The 15,739-nt window shown below is 46.0% G+C and overlaps 1 protein-coding gene across 3 annotated transcripts; it reads right to left on the minus strand.

Moving 5' to 3' along the window:
- Nucleotides 1-3,660: 3,660 nt before the first annotated feature.
- On the minus strand, nucleotides 3,661-15,558 carry LOC121295930 (proteoglycan 4-like). Of its 3 annotated transcripts, XM_041221054.1 has the most exons (17): nucleotides 15,007-15,558; nucleotides 11,820-14,222; nucleotides 11,563-11,635; nucleotides 11,185-11,325; nucleotides 10,471-10,608; nucleotides 9,821-9,979; nucleotides 9,557-9,616; nucleotides 9,391-9,462; nucleotides 8,986-9,057; nucleotides 8,664-8,735; nucleotides 7,383-7,454; nucleotides 7,176-7,211; nucleotides 6,947-6,997; nucleotides 6,714-6,788; nucleotides 6,308-6,373; nucleotides 4,623-4,715; nucleotides 3,661-3,993 (listed from the first exon to the last, which is right to left on the minus strand). In XM_041221054.1, exons 1-17 carry the CDS (start codon nucleotides 15,007-15,009, stop codon nucleotides 3,977-3,979), a joined length of 3,603 nt encoding a protein of 1,200 aa, XP_041076988.1. In that variant the 5' UTR covers nucleotides 15,010-15,558; the 3' UTR covers nucleotides 3,661-3,976. The 3 variants fall into 3 exon arrangements, with proteins under 3 accessions (XP_041076988.1, XP_041076989.1, XP_041076990.1); XM_041221055.1 differs by lacking the exon at nucleotides 11,185-11,325; XM_041221056.1 differs by lacking the exons at nucleotides 3,661-3,993; nucleotides 4,623-4,715 and having other exon boundaries at nucleotides 6,307-6,373; nucleotides 6,936-6,997.
- Between the last annotated feature and the right edge of the window lie 181 nt (nucleotides 15,559-15,739).

Here is a 15,739-nt window from a genome sequence, read left to right on the forward strand (position 1 = left end):
TTCAGTATGTGGCATACGCAGCTCAGTGACTGGTGGAGGGGGCTAGCTGGAGCAACAGCTGCTCCGTGTTATTGGCTACACCCTGAAGCTGTTTCTTCTACATTAGGGACTGTATTAGGACTGGGTTAAATAGCAGCTCACTGCCTTTTCCTGCCATTGAATCCAATAATCCCATGTAAAGTTGTTATACAGTATCATAAACCACACATGCCAAGCCTAGAGCCAGGAGTTATATAATACAATCTAACCGCTTTCAGAACTTAAACAGTAACACGCAGACTCAATGTATGGTTTCCAATGTATAGAATGTTGTATTGCTATACACATTTTGTAAGCGATACCTTTCAATGATGAAAGGACAGAAGTGTCCCAGTTTACAGTGTCCCATGACATACATGTGCTGTGTTGTTCTACATTCATTATGATGGGCCCCTGATCCCACCCATGAAGAATTCGGATTCTTTCCACTGGCCACACTGAGATGGCTTTATATTACCAGGCTGAGATGGCACAGATCTGAGTTTTTTTTTTTTCTGCTCTCTCTCTCTGATTACACCACACGCTGCTCTGTGCCTCTGTGTGCTGCCTCGTTAACATGCAAACCACCCACTCTAGTAAAAACTTGTGGGATGCAAAGTGTCGAGTTTGTGTTGTTTTTATTGCTACCTGGAAGAGGCCAGGTTTTATTTGAAAAAGCTTTCAAAGTAACAGCTTAAGGCCATTCCTTTGAGGCAAAGTCTGGCTATGTGTTTCTATATTGATATGCACGATTCCATGCGGTTTTAATATACTGCACAATGTAAGACACAAACAAGCCAGTGCCTGCGTGGGGCTGAGATACTGAGCGTGGGGCTTGCACTGGGATCATGCATGCAGGCTTTAAGGTTGTCTTTTAGAACAGGCAGTAGTTTGCATGGGTTATTCCTCAAAGGCTGTATTAGAAGACATGCTTTTCCCTGGTCACCCGTCTTATTTCACCAGTTGCATTTCTGTTGAAACTGGGAACATCTGTATTTTGCATGACCTCAATTGTGTTTCTGGAAAGGAAATAATACAGTCAAAAGGCAGAGACCCATGCAATGATGGTTAAATGAAATAGCCAACGTTAAGCCTGTGAAGCAGCACAAAAATGGACTGTGGATCTCCAAACCAGGTGAATCAAGTCATAGGCAAGTATTTGACTACAATATAATTCAATGACATTTTAAGAGAAGACATTGAAAATCCATAATCACAGCCTTTAAAATGCATTAGCTAAGAAATGTAACTTTTCTTTGGAAGAACAGATATGCAAATGTTTCTGTTGCCATCGTTGTTGACTTTACCATTTAAAATACAAGTGTGCTGGAATTCTAGGACTACAAGCTAGACGTCATGTTTCATCAGACTTTCAGTAAACTGCTAGTAACAGGCCTGTGAGCAGAATTCTGCAGAATGGCTCTTCTACAAAAACTTAAAAGCTGCATCACCAAGTTAACCCTTTAACTGTGCCAAGAAGGATGCAAACGCTGGGGAACGTTGCTGTACTGTACCTGCCACAGAAGGCCATGTTGTTTTTTTTGTAATCTTGTATGCTGGCTGCCGTCTCTCTCTCTACTAGCTGCTGCAGACATTGCAAAGTGGAGCTCTGACGAGGCAGTGGGCAAGCAGGGGGCAGATCACATACAACTCAGTTTACAGCAACATTCAAAGCACACGCATGCATGGGAATGCAAATGAACCGGTGCTGTTAGTATACTGGACCATTCACACCAGACAAAACCCCTTTTTTGCTGCTGCCACTAGCTAAGCAAGTTGTGTGCTTGATTTATTATTATTGCAAGCATCTAGAAAGCTTGCTGATTGTAGGTGTGAACAGGTTATGCACGGCCCTGTCCATCAATGGCCGAGATAGAGTGCAAGTGCATCAGGAAGTAAACGATTCTTTCTTTACCGGGCGTCATGAAAGCTCAGACAAACTTATTCTCTCATGCAATTTCCACACTCATCACCAAGCATACAAATCTGGCTGTTCTCGAAGATACAAACAGACTCTATGCCCTCTATTTGTGAGATGTGATTGCAAGAGGCAAATCTTTCATTCTCTCAGCTGCCTCTTTATGGAATAATCAATTTCCTGACCTTATCATCTTCCACGCTTGTTTGTTTGAGAGGTGGTTGCATAAAGACACCCCCCCAGGCAAAAAACGTGAAATCTCACATTTGACGGTAATCAGTAGTCTTTGTACAAAAAACAGCAGCTCAGTGTCTTTGCAACTATAGCAGCCATCGACCATAACTGAGTTTTCATTAAAACAGGCAGCACAGGGGCAGTTTTTATATTTTGCATTACAAGTGTTGTTAGTTTTTGTTATATTCTGTTATTTCATGTATTTAAAACATTCTGCCCCATCTGCACAGCTCAAAGCCTGCCACTCTAGGCAAGCCTTTTCATAGTAATTCAGCAATGACCCCGTTTTTATAAGTGCACCAGGATCTCCTCATCTTAAACTGATGAACACACATTGCTTTTTAGAGCTACATTTTCATTAGAACACGAGATCAGCCAAAAACAAAAAACAAAAAAGTTTGTCTGCTGCTTTTTACAACTTTTCATTCTTTTAAGCTTTGCCTCGGTTTAAATCCTGTTACTTAAACCGTGTTACATTTCTAGATGCACATTGTACATGATTTGCTTCCAGGTTAATAAGCAGAGATTCACAGTCTCTGAAGCCTTTGCTGCAGGGCTGCTGTGTTGTAGTAAACGCATCCTTTTAATACAGGATTACTCCAGCTAGAATTAGCCAGAGGTCCCGTGTGTGTAGGCGACCCTAGCCAGCAGGGTACAGTAAGCTGGGAGAGTCAAACGTTTGTTATTTTCTAGTCTTGTGCTGTACAGTATAACATATGGGAGCGAGAGGCTAACTCTACAACTTTGGGCAAATAATGGCCAACCAAGCCGGCTGGACTCGTTCAGCCTGTCTCATTAGTACAGCCAACAATGTAAGTTTATGTACAGGGGACAGTTCAGTTAACGCACGTTGCACTGCATTCTGGGAATTGTTCTGCCTCTTGGAGAGGTGACAGGCACCCAAAATACACAAAACACCCAACAACTGGGTAACCTCAAGCTATGTGCTCACTATAAAACTTTTATCAAGAGCGACTATCTACAGACCCTACTGTTGTGCAAAATTGAGTTGTGAATATATAAAAGCAAATTCTAGTTCTTTCCCATCCAAATGCATAGCACACATACTACTGACTCACACCTCACCACACCCCCGCCACATTTACACAGCGCCTTTCATACCACAGCATCACAAAGCACTTCACGGTACATTTCATGCAAATGCGCTGGTGATAGCAGCACTTGGCACAGTGATACTTAATAAACCCCCCCCCCCCCTTCATCTTCCTCGTCATTCATGCTCACCTAGTGCTGCAGGGGACAGGTAGCCTGCAGCCACCAGCTGCACACTTGTGTTAACCCATTCAGAGTTAAATGAAATGTACTTGGCATTGAATGGGTTAAACCAGATGACAACTGTTGAGAACAGCCAACTCATTCAGAGGTGGAGACCGACGTGGGCTCTAAATGGCAGCTGTGAAGACTCTTTTACAACAGAAATCCTTACAACCAAGGGGCACGCTGCTACAAAGAGGAATTCACTGCAAATATTCACTGTGCAAATATTTAATTTACAAAACACATTTAATTGCATAAGACAAGACAAATGATGGCCATCTCGCATAATAAGATCTAAAAAACAGACCCCAATTATCACATTCCAGATACAGAAAGAATAGATCGATGGCCCAGCGCTACATAAAATATATTACTTTTTTTTTTTTTTTTTTTTTTTTTTTAACATCTCATTGAGCATAGATTTAAAAAAAAAAAAAAAAAAAAAAAAAAAAAAAGGGTCTTAAAAACGATATTTCGATTTCAGAGCACACATCTGCTTTTTGTATGGGCTCTCCTCCATCCACCCGCTTAGCAGTCATTAGTCTCTGCAACAAAAACAATGAAGTGAAATTTGAGAAGGAGGAGTGGGACAGGTGGAACCAATCAGACCCAGGGCTGCAGGTTACAGTACAACAGTTACCTCTTCCACTGAACACATGCAAAAGAGAGAGGACTTAATAGTTTAAACAATTAAACGTTATCCAAAAAAAGACTCATTTGAAATGTTGTCGAAACCTGTAATCTATTATCACAAACATGCATGTTAAAAATTAGTGTTATTAGGAGTTTACTATACACTTTCTCTTTAGTATTGTATGCATTTATTTTAAACCACACCGTTTCTTGCTATGGGCCATCAGAGTAGTTACCCAACATTTCTAAATACAAGTTGAAATGTTTAAAACACATATAAATCTTAAGAGTACAAAACCTTTAGAAAATTAGACAGAATCTCTAGAGAACCACTTTGGCCCTGGAAAAAACTGCTTCAGTTCCTGAGACTGACAGATGCGGTCCTCCTGAGACAGTGTGATCTTGTATACTAAATACTCCATCAGCAACTCTCATCCATTCCTGGTTTTACAGCAAAAAAAAAAAATATATATATATATATATATCAGGCTTGCAAGACGCACAACATAGTCCTCACAGAAGCAAGCAGCCCTGACCCTACCTTTGGCCAGTCTCTCCCGGAGAGCTCGGATAGTCTCAGTCAGGGTCTGATTCTCGTGCTGGTACCATGCACACCGCTCACACTCTCTGCAGCCTGAAACCACAAACACCACAACCATGAACTAACACATCTGCTTGAGCTCATTATGACAGAGATGACAGGGCATGTGTGTTGCAAACTTTTATATATCAATTGCAATCATTTTGTGTTTCCCCTTTAAATGATAAAGCAGCGAGAAATTTCCAAACTCAGTCCCTGAACATTGTGTGGTTTTCCTGTGTTTAATGTAAGCTCTGAATAAAGGCAGGGTGAATGAACTCTTAAAATCAAGCTGTACATAGCCGTTTGCAATCACCAGCGTTCGACCTTGTGATGCGTGGGTATGACGCTTTGCCGGCTGTGAATGCAGCAAAACTCCCACCCAATCAAGCTGTTAATATTTGCCGAGCTGCCTGGAATCATCCAGGATTCAGTAGGTTTGTATCTCCTCAAAAGTAGCAATTCAAAATGAACGCTCAAGTTAACCTTGTGATCTGGGTTTCTGCTGACCTTGGAGAAGTGAAGAAGAAACGGAGACGTCAACTGTTAATGTGCTCTATATTTAACTGGTTACCAGTGCAGAGATGCTAAACTGCTGTTATACAGTCATGCTTTCTTTTTCTTGTTAAAACTTGAGCAGCAGAATTTTGAATGCATTGCAACCTATTAAGAGCATTAGCGGAAACAAGACATTCCCTAGTCAATGAAATGAAGGCGTCAGTTTCTCCACATCAGACATTCACAAAGAGGATCTGATGCAAGCGATATTTCATAGATGAAAAAAAAGATATTCCACAGATATTTCTAACGTGGGCCTCAAAAGACAACACGGAATCAAATTTAACACCTAGATTCAGGATGTAGGACTACCAATGACCAAACTAAAAACTACCAACTTTACACAGCTGGTTCGAAGAACCCAACAGCACGACCGCTGTCTTGCTAAGATTTCATTGCAGAAAATTCTGCTGCATCCAAGTTTGAATTTCAGTCAGGCAGTTAAAGTACAGAAACAGCCAAAGCAGCATCAGGTTTAGTCTGCGTGTCGTCACCATAGCAATGAGAACTAATGCCATGACGACTAATTATTTGACCGAGGGGAAGCATACAGATATAGCATATAAAACACAGCTGTAGTTCTCTAAACTATGTAAGGAGCATCATGACTAACACTGTCAGAGGTCGCAGTACGGTCCAAAAGAACAAGAATAGATGGACAGCCTGAATCTGCAGTCATCAAGCAGCCCTTTCCTTGCTGTGTAAACTACTGAAGCTAGCTGTGTCTGTGCTCTACCAAGTCATTTGTTTGCACAGATAAACCACCTACACTGAAGCCAGCTCAGAATACCATCAGCCGAAGCCTTGTGCATGCGTCACATGTGACTGGCTTTGTTCCTGAATAAACTCTTCATTGAAACTACCTGAAGACTGGCTTATTTAAGAAAACCAAATCTTACAATGTAAATATAAAAAAAAAAAAAAAGAAATATTGCCCTCTAGTAGGCATTCAGTGGTACTGCATGTGCAGCTGTGAAATCATCACAGCGTAGTTTCTTAGCTGAAGAGGATTAAAAACAGCACACACCAAGAGACAGCAAAAAACACAAAAACTAGGTTTCATAGTACAAAGTTAGAGAGCTCGGTACCTTGATTTTCTTTAAGGGGGCCGGCTGCTGGCTGGTCGGGTTCAGGTTTGGGGCAGTTGGATTGGACTAGATCCGAAAGAAGGAAAAAAATATAATTGTTGACATTCATATCCTGCGCATATATATATACTATATATATATTATATATATATATATATATCTATATATATCTATATATAATCTATAATATATATATAATTATTTAATGTGTGTCTGTCTGTCTGTCTGTCTACATCTATACACACTCTTCAATAATGCAGCAAGCCATTACCAGGGAGTACAAAAAGAACAGTAAGCTCACCACAGCACAACTGCATGTGTATCAGGAAGCGGACTGAAAATAGACTGAATTACGCACTGGGGATCAGAGCTCACGACGGTCTCCCCAACGCCCCACTCCCCTTACCCTCGGTTTGCTTTAGTGGGCTAACAGCAGGCTGCTCAGATTCAAATGTGACATTGGCAGAAGAGGGAACAGACCCTGGGAAGTAAGAGAAAAGCAGGTTGGCAAAGAAAATCACTGCATCAGCAATCACATTGGCTAAAGCCTGGGCACACAACCAGCTCAGCTGGAAATTAAAACACAGGACTCAATGTTGGAGAAGCTCACAGCAGTAAGATCACTCACAAGAGTCTTACCCTCTGCTTGTTCTGGGCTGCTAGCGGTGGGGTCCAGAGGTGGGGCAGGCTCTAGGAAGAAGGAGGATGAAGTAAACATGTGAGAGGAGAGAGAGAGAGAACCCCAGTGCAGTCACTAATGCAGTAAAGCCAAGTGGTAAGACACATTAAATCTGCAAATATAAAAGCAACATTGGAAATTCAAAAACCAAAATATACACCAGGCTGCTCGGTACAGCACAGGTCTTACCCTCGGCTCCTGGCAGGCTGGAAGGTGGGGCAGCACCTGGGGATGAGGAAAGAAAGGAACAAAGATCCGGACTTGAGTTTTGTTCACAGCAAGGACAGGGAGCATAAACAACAACTCCTATCCAGATAACCAAGTGCCCACAAAACACTATGCAGCGCAAGCACTGGCCTTGTGACAGCGAGCACACTCAACACAGTGGAGACTCACCCTCAGCTTGCTTCAGGGGGCTCCTAGCTGGCTGTTCTGGTTCGGGTGCGAGGTCCGCTTGAGAAGCAGGAGCTTGGAAGAAACGCAAGTTGACAAAATTAGACAGGAATATTGGACAGCCAGCAAACTCCAGACATCTTGAGAACCTTCACTAAAGAGCACTTCAGACCTGCCTTACACTCACTGTGTCAACAGACTCATAGTGCGCTGCTCAGGTTCAAATGTGAAGCTGGCAGACTAAGCAGGACCGAGCACAAATGAAAAACAAGTTAGCAAATACTTCCTGGCAACTTCAGTAGCGTTAACTTGGGGACCCGAGAGCCTGCAAAGTCATTGCACACAGTTTGCTTTCTTTTGCTGAATCACTCATTCCTTGTACTATTTGAGATCAGCTCTATGGAACTGAAGATTCAAGACAACAGATTTACAGAGAACCTGGACCATGCAAAGTGGTGCATTACTCAGCACTGCTCACAGGTACCTCAGTGGTGCATTACTCAGCACTGCTCACAGGTACCTCAGTGGTGCATTACTCAGCACTGCTCACAGGTACCTCAGTGGTGCATTACTCAGCACTGCTCACAGGTACCTCAGTGGTGCATTACTCAGCAGGGCTCACAGGTACCTCAGTGGTGCATTACTCAGCACTGCTCACAGGTACCTCAGTGGTGCATTACTCAGCACTGCTCACAGGTACCTCAGTGGTGCATTACTCAGCACTGCTCACAGGTACCTCAGTGGTGCATTACTCAGCACTGCTCACAGGTACCTCAGTGGTGCATTACTCAGCACTGCTCACAGGTACCTCAGTGGTGCATTACTCAGCACTGCTCACAGGTACCTCAGTGGTGCATTACTCAGCACTGCTCACAGGTACCTCAGTGGTGCATTACTCAGCACTGCTCACAGGTACCTCAGTGGTGCATTACTCAGCACAGCTCACAGGTACCTCAGTGGTGCATTACTCAGCACAGCTCACAGGTACCTCAGTGGTGCATTACTCAGCACGGCTCACAGGTACCTCAGTGGTGCATTACTCAGCAGTGGTGCATTACCCAGCTCACAGGTACCTCAGTGGTGCATTACTCAGCACAGCTCACAGGTACCTCAGTGGTGCATTACTCAGCACAGCTCACAGGTACCTCAGTGGTGCATTACTCAGCACAGCTCACAGGTACCTCAGTGGTGCATTACTCAGCACAGCTCACAGGTACCTCAGTGGTGCATTACTCAGCAGGGCTCACAGGTACCTCGGTTGTGCATTACTCAGACCTGTCTTACCTTCAGTTTGTTCAGACGGGCTCACGGCTGGCTGCTCTGGTTCACACGTGAGTCTGGCTGATGGAGCAGGATCTGGGATGACAGAAGTAGGAAGTAAGTGTACAATATCCTTGCAAATTCAATAGGACAGAGTCATGGATTGGGAATCCGAGATGCAGGTAACGTCCACTGAATCTGCTGGCTCACACATCTGCAGTGCTAGCTCTGTACCAAGTGTGCATTAGGGAGAGTGAACAGCCAGCCCACTCTATACAGTACAGCCAAGTCAGCACACAGCCAGGGCAGTGCAGATAATGAAGTAGTCAGCAGTAACTCCTCTTACCCGGAGTTTGTTTTGCTGGACTGGAGTCTGGCTGCTCAGGTTCGAATGTGAGGTTGGCGGACAGGACAGTAACTGGCAAGAAACAAAAGCAGGTTAGCAAGTCAATATTACATGTCCATAGAGTTAGTACATCAATACTGACCCTGCTTAAATACAGGCATTGTGTGTTGAATATACAGCAGAGATCAACACAGCATTACTATAGGGGAGATTACCAAAGCCAGACACCCCACTCCCCAGAACAAAGAAAAGAAACTGAGCTGTCAAATGGCAGTGCCCGCAAATGGTCTCATTAGGTTTGATTACAACAAGCAATGTGTAAATATACTGCCTGGCATTAATGCATGCCGTAGTCAAAACAGCTCATTTTTCAGAACTGCAGTGCGTTACTCAGACCGGTCTTACCCTCCGTTTGTTTGAGGGGGCTCACAGATCGCTGCTTGGGTTCAAATGTGAAGTTGGCAGAGGTGAAAGGACCTGGGAAGGAAGTAGAGAATCTCAGTACCGTGGAAACTAACTTCAAATATATAAAGAACTCAGTCGAGACAGTTGATTAGTCAACACTTCTTACCCACAGTTTGTTTTAGGGGACTCCCTCTTGGTTTGGCACTGCCAGGTCGTGGGGTAGGACCTTGGGGGGAAAGAAAACAGAAGGTCAGGATGACAATAAAAATTCTTTCAAAGCCTGTCAAAGCTGCGTTTCAGATTGAAATGCACAATGTTACACGAAAGCTTCTGCAATCACAGCTGTCCTCACTGAGCTCATCACAAATTGGTTGAGTTCAATACTATGAAAGCCTCTACTGTACCCCTGAAAGAAAGGAGAGCCTCCTACCTGTTATCTGCCTCTTTGGAGTCACCAGGCTGCTCTGCTGCAGTCTTTGATATTTCCCAGCCTGTCTCACAGGAGGCCTCAGCAGTCCTCTTGGGGCAGAAGCAGACGCTGTGGACTTCTGGGGAATCCTGCAGACACTTGGGATTGACGAGCCTGGAACTGCACGACCAAATAAGAGACGCGCGGTTAGGTGACAAGATCTCCGAACGCTCACACACCCTGGAACTGGTCCGCTTACAAGAAGGGAACAGTCAGCAGACATCAGTGAAAAGAACATGTGGGATACAAACTTCAACTCCAGTTATTAGCATCATCAGTGGCGCAGCAAAGACTAGCACAATGATATGGCATCCCACACACTGCACTGCTCAGAAAGTTTAAACTTTGTGACCATAAACTGGAGTGAGCAGGGTTCCTATGGATTACCGCTTAGCAACATGAACACAGACTGGGGAGGCACAGAACCCTGGAAATGGCTCTTATATCAAAGACTGGGAGGGAGAAGGTTCAAGGTTGAAATCCTGATATGGTGCCAGCTGTGATGCTTGTCTCTGGAAAGGTTAGGTTCTGTACCCATCCTGCACAATTTACCAAACCTAAAATCAAACCAAACATGAGTTAATAATAAAGCAAATAAAAGCCCTCCTTACCGATTTTCTGCCTCTTTGCCGTTGGAAGGCTGCTTTCCTCAGTGTCTCGGAATTTCCCAGAATGTCTCCGCGCCCCAGAGGCGGCTGCAGGCCCCGAGGGCTTCTGGGTAATCCCACTGGGGCCTGGAATGGCTGAACCTGCAAATTGGCAGAACAAATTCAGTGAAGATGAGTTACAAGACCTTCCCAGCTCCCTGTCTTTAGCACCAGCACCACTCGGCTACACCGATGGAAATAATTCTTCTGGGTTATAACCGTGACAACCACCAGCACAGGATTGCCATCAAATCATGAAATGTAAAGAATATACAGAAAGACAAGAAATTAACAGGACCATCACGTCCTCGAGATGTTTTTCATGCTATGCTGTTGTCAATTTTCTGTAGTACTGCCGGATATTAAACGCCGAGGTGGTACTGCAGGAGTCTGCATATAGGAACACCTCCCAGAACACTTCCTAAGCTGCTGCTGCATTTATTAACGTGTGTAGGGGTGCTGGGCTCCGTTCATTAACGTTACCGTCATGATTATAGTTTATTAACATACACTTGCCTATTGCTTTTCTCTTATTCTGTTCATTTCATGTCAATGCACGTGTGGCATGACAAGTAACACATATTCATTGATCAATACTCGGCCTGCTTCCCGTAGGGTGTTCTCCTAGCCAGACTCTACTGTATGTATTACTGAATGACATTCTGTTTGTAGCGAGACCTCTGGGGCTGACTGAGCCTGGCTTTCGCAATCCCTTCCCTTTCAGGTCAGCAGACACCCTGGGCCCCTGCAGAGACATGTGGGGGGGCCTCGTCCCCGAGACGGCTGGCTTGGGAAGGCTGGAGCCCAGCGCCTTGGTACCTGAAGCAACACAAGCCTGTTTAATAAGCAATACAGCGGTGAGCCATGCAGCAGGTACAGAGAAACCTGCATTTTTAAAAGGCAACAGAACACACACAGGTATCATACTGTAAACCCCAGAGGATGCTGTCAAAGCAGCGGTTTACTCCAAGCTTAGTAAGACCAAAGATTTTATGGTGTTTGAAGTTATGGTAGGTTATTCTTGAGGGCGGTCAGAGTGACTAAGCCCTTTCTCACCGGCAGCTGCAGGAGGCTTGAGGCCACTCGAAGCCGGCTTTGCAGAGTTGCACGCTGGAGTGAAGGCAGAGGTCTGCAAAAACAACAAATATATCATTAATGCATCGGGAGCATCCATTCTCATTTCATAGCAGTGACTACTGAAAGCGCATAGCAAAACCAGAGGTTATTACTGCTGGATATGCCAGTGAATCTCATCTGCCAACAATGCTGAACATTGATATTGTTCATCTGATGGTGGGGGTGTCAAGGGTTACCTCTGCTGTGCTGGAGTTCTTCCCTCCTCCTCTTTCAGGCTTCTTCACAGATGCTGGCCTGGGGAGTCTTTGAATCTTGACACTGGGGTGGGCTGGTCCGGAAGGGAGGCCAAAGCGGGGGTTCACCAGGGAGGGGCGTTGTGACTGCACAGCCCCCGGAGGCACCAGTGTCTTGGGCCGTGTGGAGCGGAGCGATGGGGGCACCAGCGTCTTTCTAGACAAAGTGGGCAGCCCTGTCACCGACGGGGGCAGGAGAGTCTTTTGCTGCCCCAGAATATTGGAGGGCCGGACGCTCTGGCTGGCTCGAGTTGGCAGGGTGCTGGGCTGAGCGTTCGATTGGAGTGGCTTGTTGCTGCTGCTGCTGCCCTCGGCGCTCGAAATGCTGAACAAGACACTGGAGTCCCTGTTGAAGGAGAGGCACTTCATCGCTTTGCCCTGCTGGAAATTGGGCCCAGCAAGCGGGGTCGAAGTGACCAGGCAGGAGACCTTTATATCTGGGCTGCCATCCGCAGGCCACGGCAGGAAGCAATCCTGGCCCTGCTGGGAAACCACAGGGCTGGTCAAGACACTGCGGCTGAAAGTGCTCTCGCTGGGAGGCCCCCTGCCTGCCACCCGGTCGGCTCCCCTCTCTCCTTCAGGCACTCCGCCTGCAGCTCCAGGCTTCAGTTCCCAGGTCTGGTTGTGGTCAGCCTCCCCCTTTGCTGGCTCCACTTCCATTCCCGCTGAGTTCTTCAGGTCCATGGTGGCATTTGGCAATTCCATGGTGGCATTCTTCAGGTCCACAGTGGTGCTGGGAAGATCAATGGTGGCATTCAGGTCCACCATAGTGTTGGGCAGATCGATGGTGTCATTACCCCCGACGCTGGTGCCCTCCTCTTTTTTCTCCAGACTTTCCTGAGCTGAGCCGGATGCTCTGTAGGAGCCGCTGCCTGACAACTCCTCGGCTTCCTCCACAATTTCCAGCAGCACTGTGGCATTCCCGCACTCCTTTTTCTCAGGTGGCTCCTCGCAGGTCTTTCCTTGCGAGGACGGAGAGAGACTTCTCAGCGCTCGCACCCGTTTCAGCAGCGCAAGGGCGTAGGACTTGGCCGACATAGAGTCACGCAGCGAGGATCCAGCAGCCTTGCTCTCGTCCTCCTCCTCCTCCTCCTGCCCTCCTCTTCCTCCCTCCTCCCTGGTTTCGTTCAGCTCCACCAGCTGCAAGTTAAGGTTCTCCAAGTCCAGGAGGCTCACCCCCCACATTTCAGAGGTCTCAGGATTGATGCAAGACTGATCTATGAAAGACTTCATGGGGGTCCAGTCACAAGGAAGGGGCTCTGCTTCAATGGTAGAAACGTCCACGTTGCTTCCATCTCTGGCTGGCTGAGCAGCTTTCCAGGGGGTTCCTGGGGTTGAAGGATTGCTAAGGATCTGGTTTACAACAGAGACACACTCCTCTGCAAAAAAGCTACAAAACAGGGCAGACGTTTTCTCTGACGCCTCCTCCTTCTCTTCTATTAAAGCAGCTTGCACAGGGTGCTTGCTGGGGGAGGGGACCATGTGTGGAGACCTTCCCCTATGATCTAGAGAGCAAGACTCCTCCAGGACAGGGCTCAGGTATCTCTTTGAGAGTTCAGCTGCTAGTGGGGTGCTGAAATATCGGCAGCTGGCTAACTGCTCATTCCCCTGGAGTATAGGGGGTGGGTGCAGCTCAGGTTCTGTCCCGCCCCCTTCTAGTTCAAGGACTTGCTCAGCAATGCTGTTACACTGAACCCGGGCAGCGCTGGGAAGGTCTTCGCTTGTTTCTGCCTCCTCCTCCTCGTAGCCACTCAGCACCACAGTACCCTGGAGCGTCTCGACAGGGGGGCTGTCGGGAGCCTCCTTCTCCAAACCAGGCAGCATTTCTGCTGCATCGCAATCCGCCTTCTCAAAGGTGCAATTGCCAGCGCTCCCCGTTCCTCCAGAGGCAGGGCTCCCTGGACTCCACCCCACCCCTCCCTCCATCGGGAGAAAGCTTCTTCCATCTCTTTCCAGACCCTTCTCCCCGCAGGCAGGCAGGCCGTCCAGAGGGCTCTCAACAGCCTCCACCCCACTGCGCTTCGGTATCTGTCTCAAATCCCCATCCCCCAGGCTGAACCTCCTGGTGTTAACAGCTTGCCGTCTCAGTAGCTTCCCCTCCGGGGCACCTGCTGAAGCACTCCTCTCCAAACAGGGCTTTTCAAGACCTCCGATCTGGACGTTATTCCTGTCTTTCAGGGGCTGCCGTCTCTGGGTCCCCCCTTCTTTCCCTAGTGGGGGCTGGCCCACCAGTTTAGGGGGAGCTGCTGTCGCCTCTGGATTCGGGAGGGACTTCTGTCTGAGCTGAGGGAGAGAACGGCGTCTCAAAGCCAGGACTTGACTAGACAGATTGACCTTTTGAGTTGCCTGGGAGGGCAGAAGAGAAAGAAAAACTGACGTTCACCAAGGGCCGAATGATATACTGGCATAGCACTACACTGTTAAATTACAAAACTGGCTTAATTCAGATTTCTGCTATTCATTTTATCCCCCCTAGCTATTATTAAATTCAGTCCCTGAGCTCAGATAGCCCTCTCAACCCATGCAATTTAATTACAGTAGGGCGTATTTTGAGTGTGACACAAAAAGCAGTTTTTACACAATGTAGCCATTCGCAGCATGGCTAACAGAACATGTAACACATTTAAACAAAGGTCTCAACCAGAAGTGTCTGCCTGTCTTTGTGTACATGCATCAGAGTCGTGTGCTTTTTGTGCTACTGTGAGACTTAACCATCAACAAGACACGTGCTTTCTGACAAAGTGGTCTACACTGATGTCATCAAGGACTACATTTTGGGTTTCTTTTGATGTAGTTGTGGGGGCAACACTGTTTTAAAAGGCTTACTTTATAACTTTTACTGGGGGGGGGGGGGCCACTGGCAAAGCCTATGTGTGTTTTTTTGGGTTTTTTTTTTAACGATTTGGTCAGTCATAATAGCCTATTGTGAGCAGAAGTCCTAATTGTTCGAACATTAACAACAATAGCGAAAATAAGAATGCTCGCAACGGCCACACTGAGCAATGCCACACCACGGCGCTGAAATCATATCGCGTTACTAACTGTATACCACCCTTAAACAGTTTTGTCACACATCATACGTGTATACAACAGAAATAAAAACAGCAGCTGATTTAACATTCATTCTTACCATTTCAAGGCTTCGGGTGTCTTGAGGGAATGTGATCGGCAATGCCGTAGGCCTAAATAACGAAGGTCTATAAAGAAACAAAGCGGAATAGTCTGTACAGTGCTGTACTTAATTGTCCAAAGCCAAGCTGCTTAATATGCTTACAGCCGATGATCAGTGAAACATTTTCAGGCAAAAAATAAAAAATATGCTTTCCTTCACAATCTGATTTTAAAAAAAAAACAAGAAACACTGGCGTTATAAACGTAATAATTACATTCAACTTGCGCTGCATGGGACTCGTTTAATCCACTTTAGTTGAGGATTCTGCTGCATTCACTCAGTTATTGATTTAAATATATCTGGTGTTTAAAGTTCCGAATACAGGCGGTACATTAATAACAGTAAATATGACTACAGCTACCGAGCGTCTTCATTTAAACTATTCGGCAGGCGTGATCAGTTCTATATTCAAGGCGGCTGTGTATTGTTTAAATCGAAATAACACTGTTCGTTTTAAATTGTAATCTACTGAACTATGACCCAGCCCTGAGCCTTTCTCGCGTGTGCACTTCTTGGTCAGTTTTGCAAAATTCAAACTTCGTTAATCCAGTTTTTCACAGACAAACCAATCAAATTAGAGATTTTGCCCAAGAGACCCAAACCAGCCAATGACGGTACACGAATCGCAGCCGAGACCCTTGTCGCTGGGCCAATCACCGGACGAGTTGAAATAATGGGAAGGAAGTGGTAG

This window comes from Polyodon spathula, chromosome 20, assembly GCF_017654505.1.
Source record: "Polyodon spathula isolate WHYD16114869_AA chromosome 20, ASM1765450v1, whole genome shotgun sequence".
NCBI lineage: Eukaryota > Metazoa > Chordata > Actinopteri > Acipenseriformes > Polyodontidae > Polyodon > Polyodon spathula.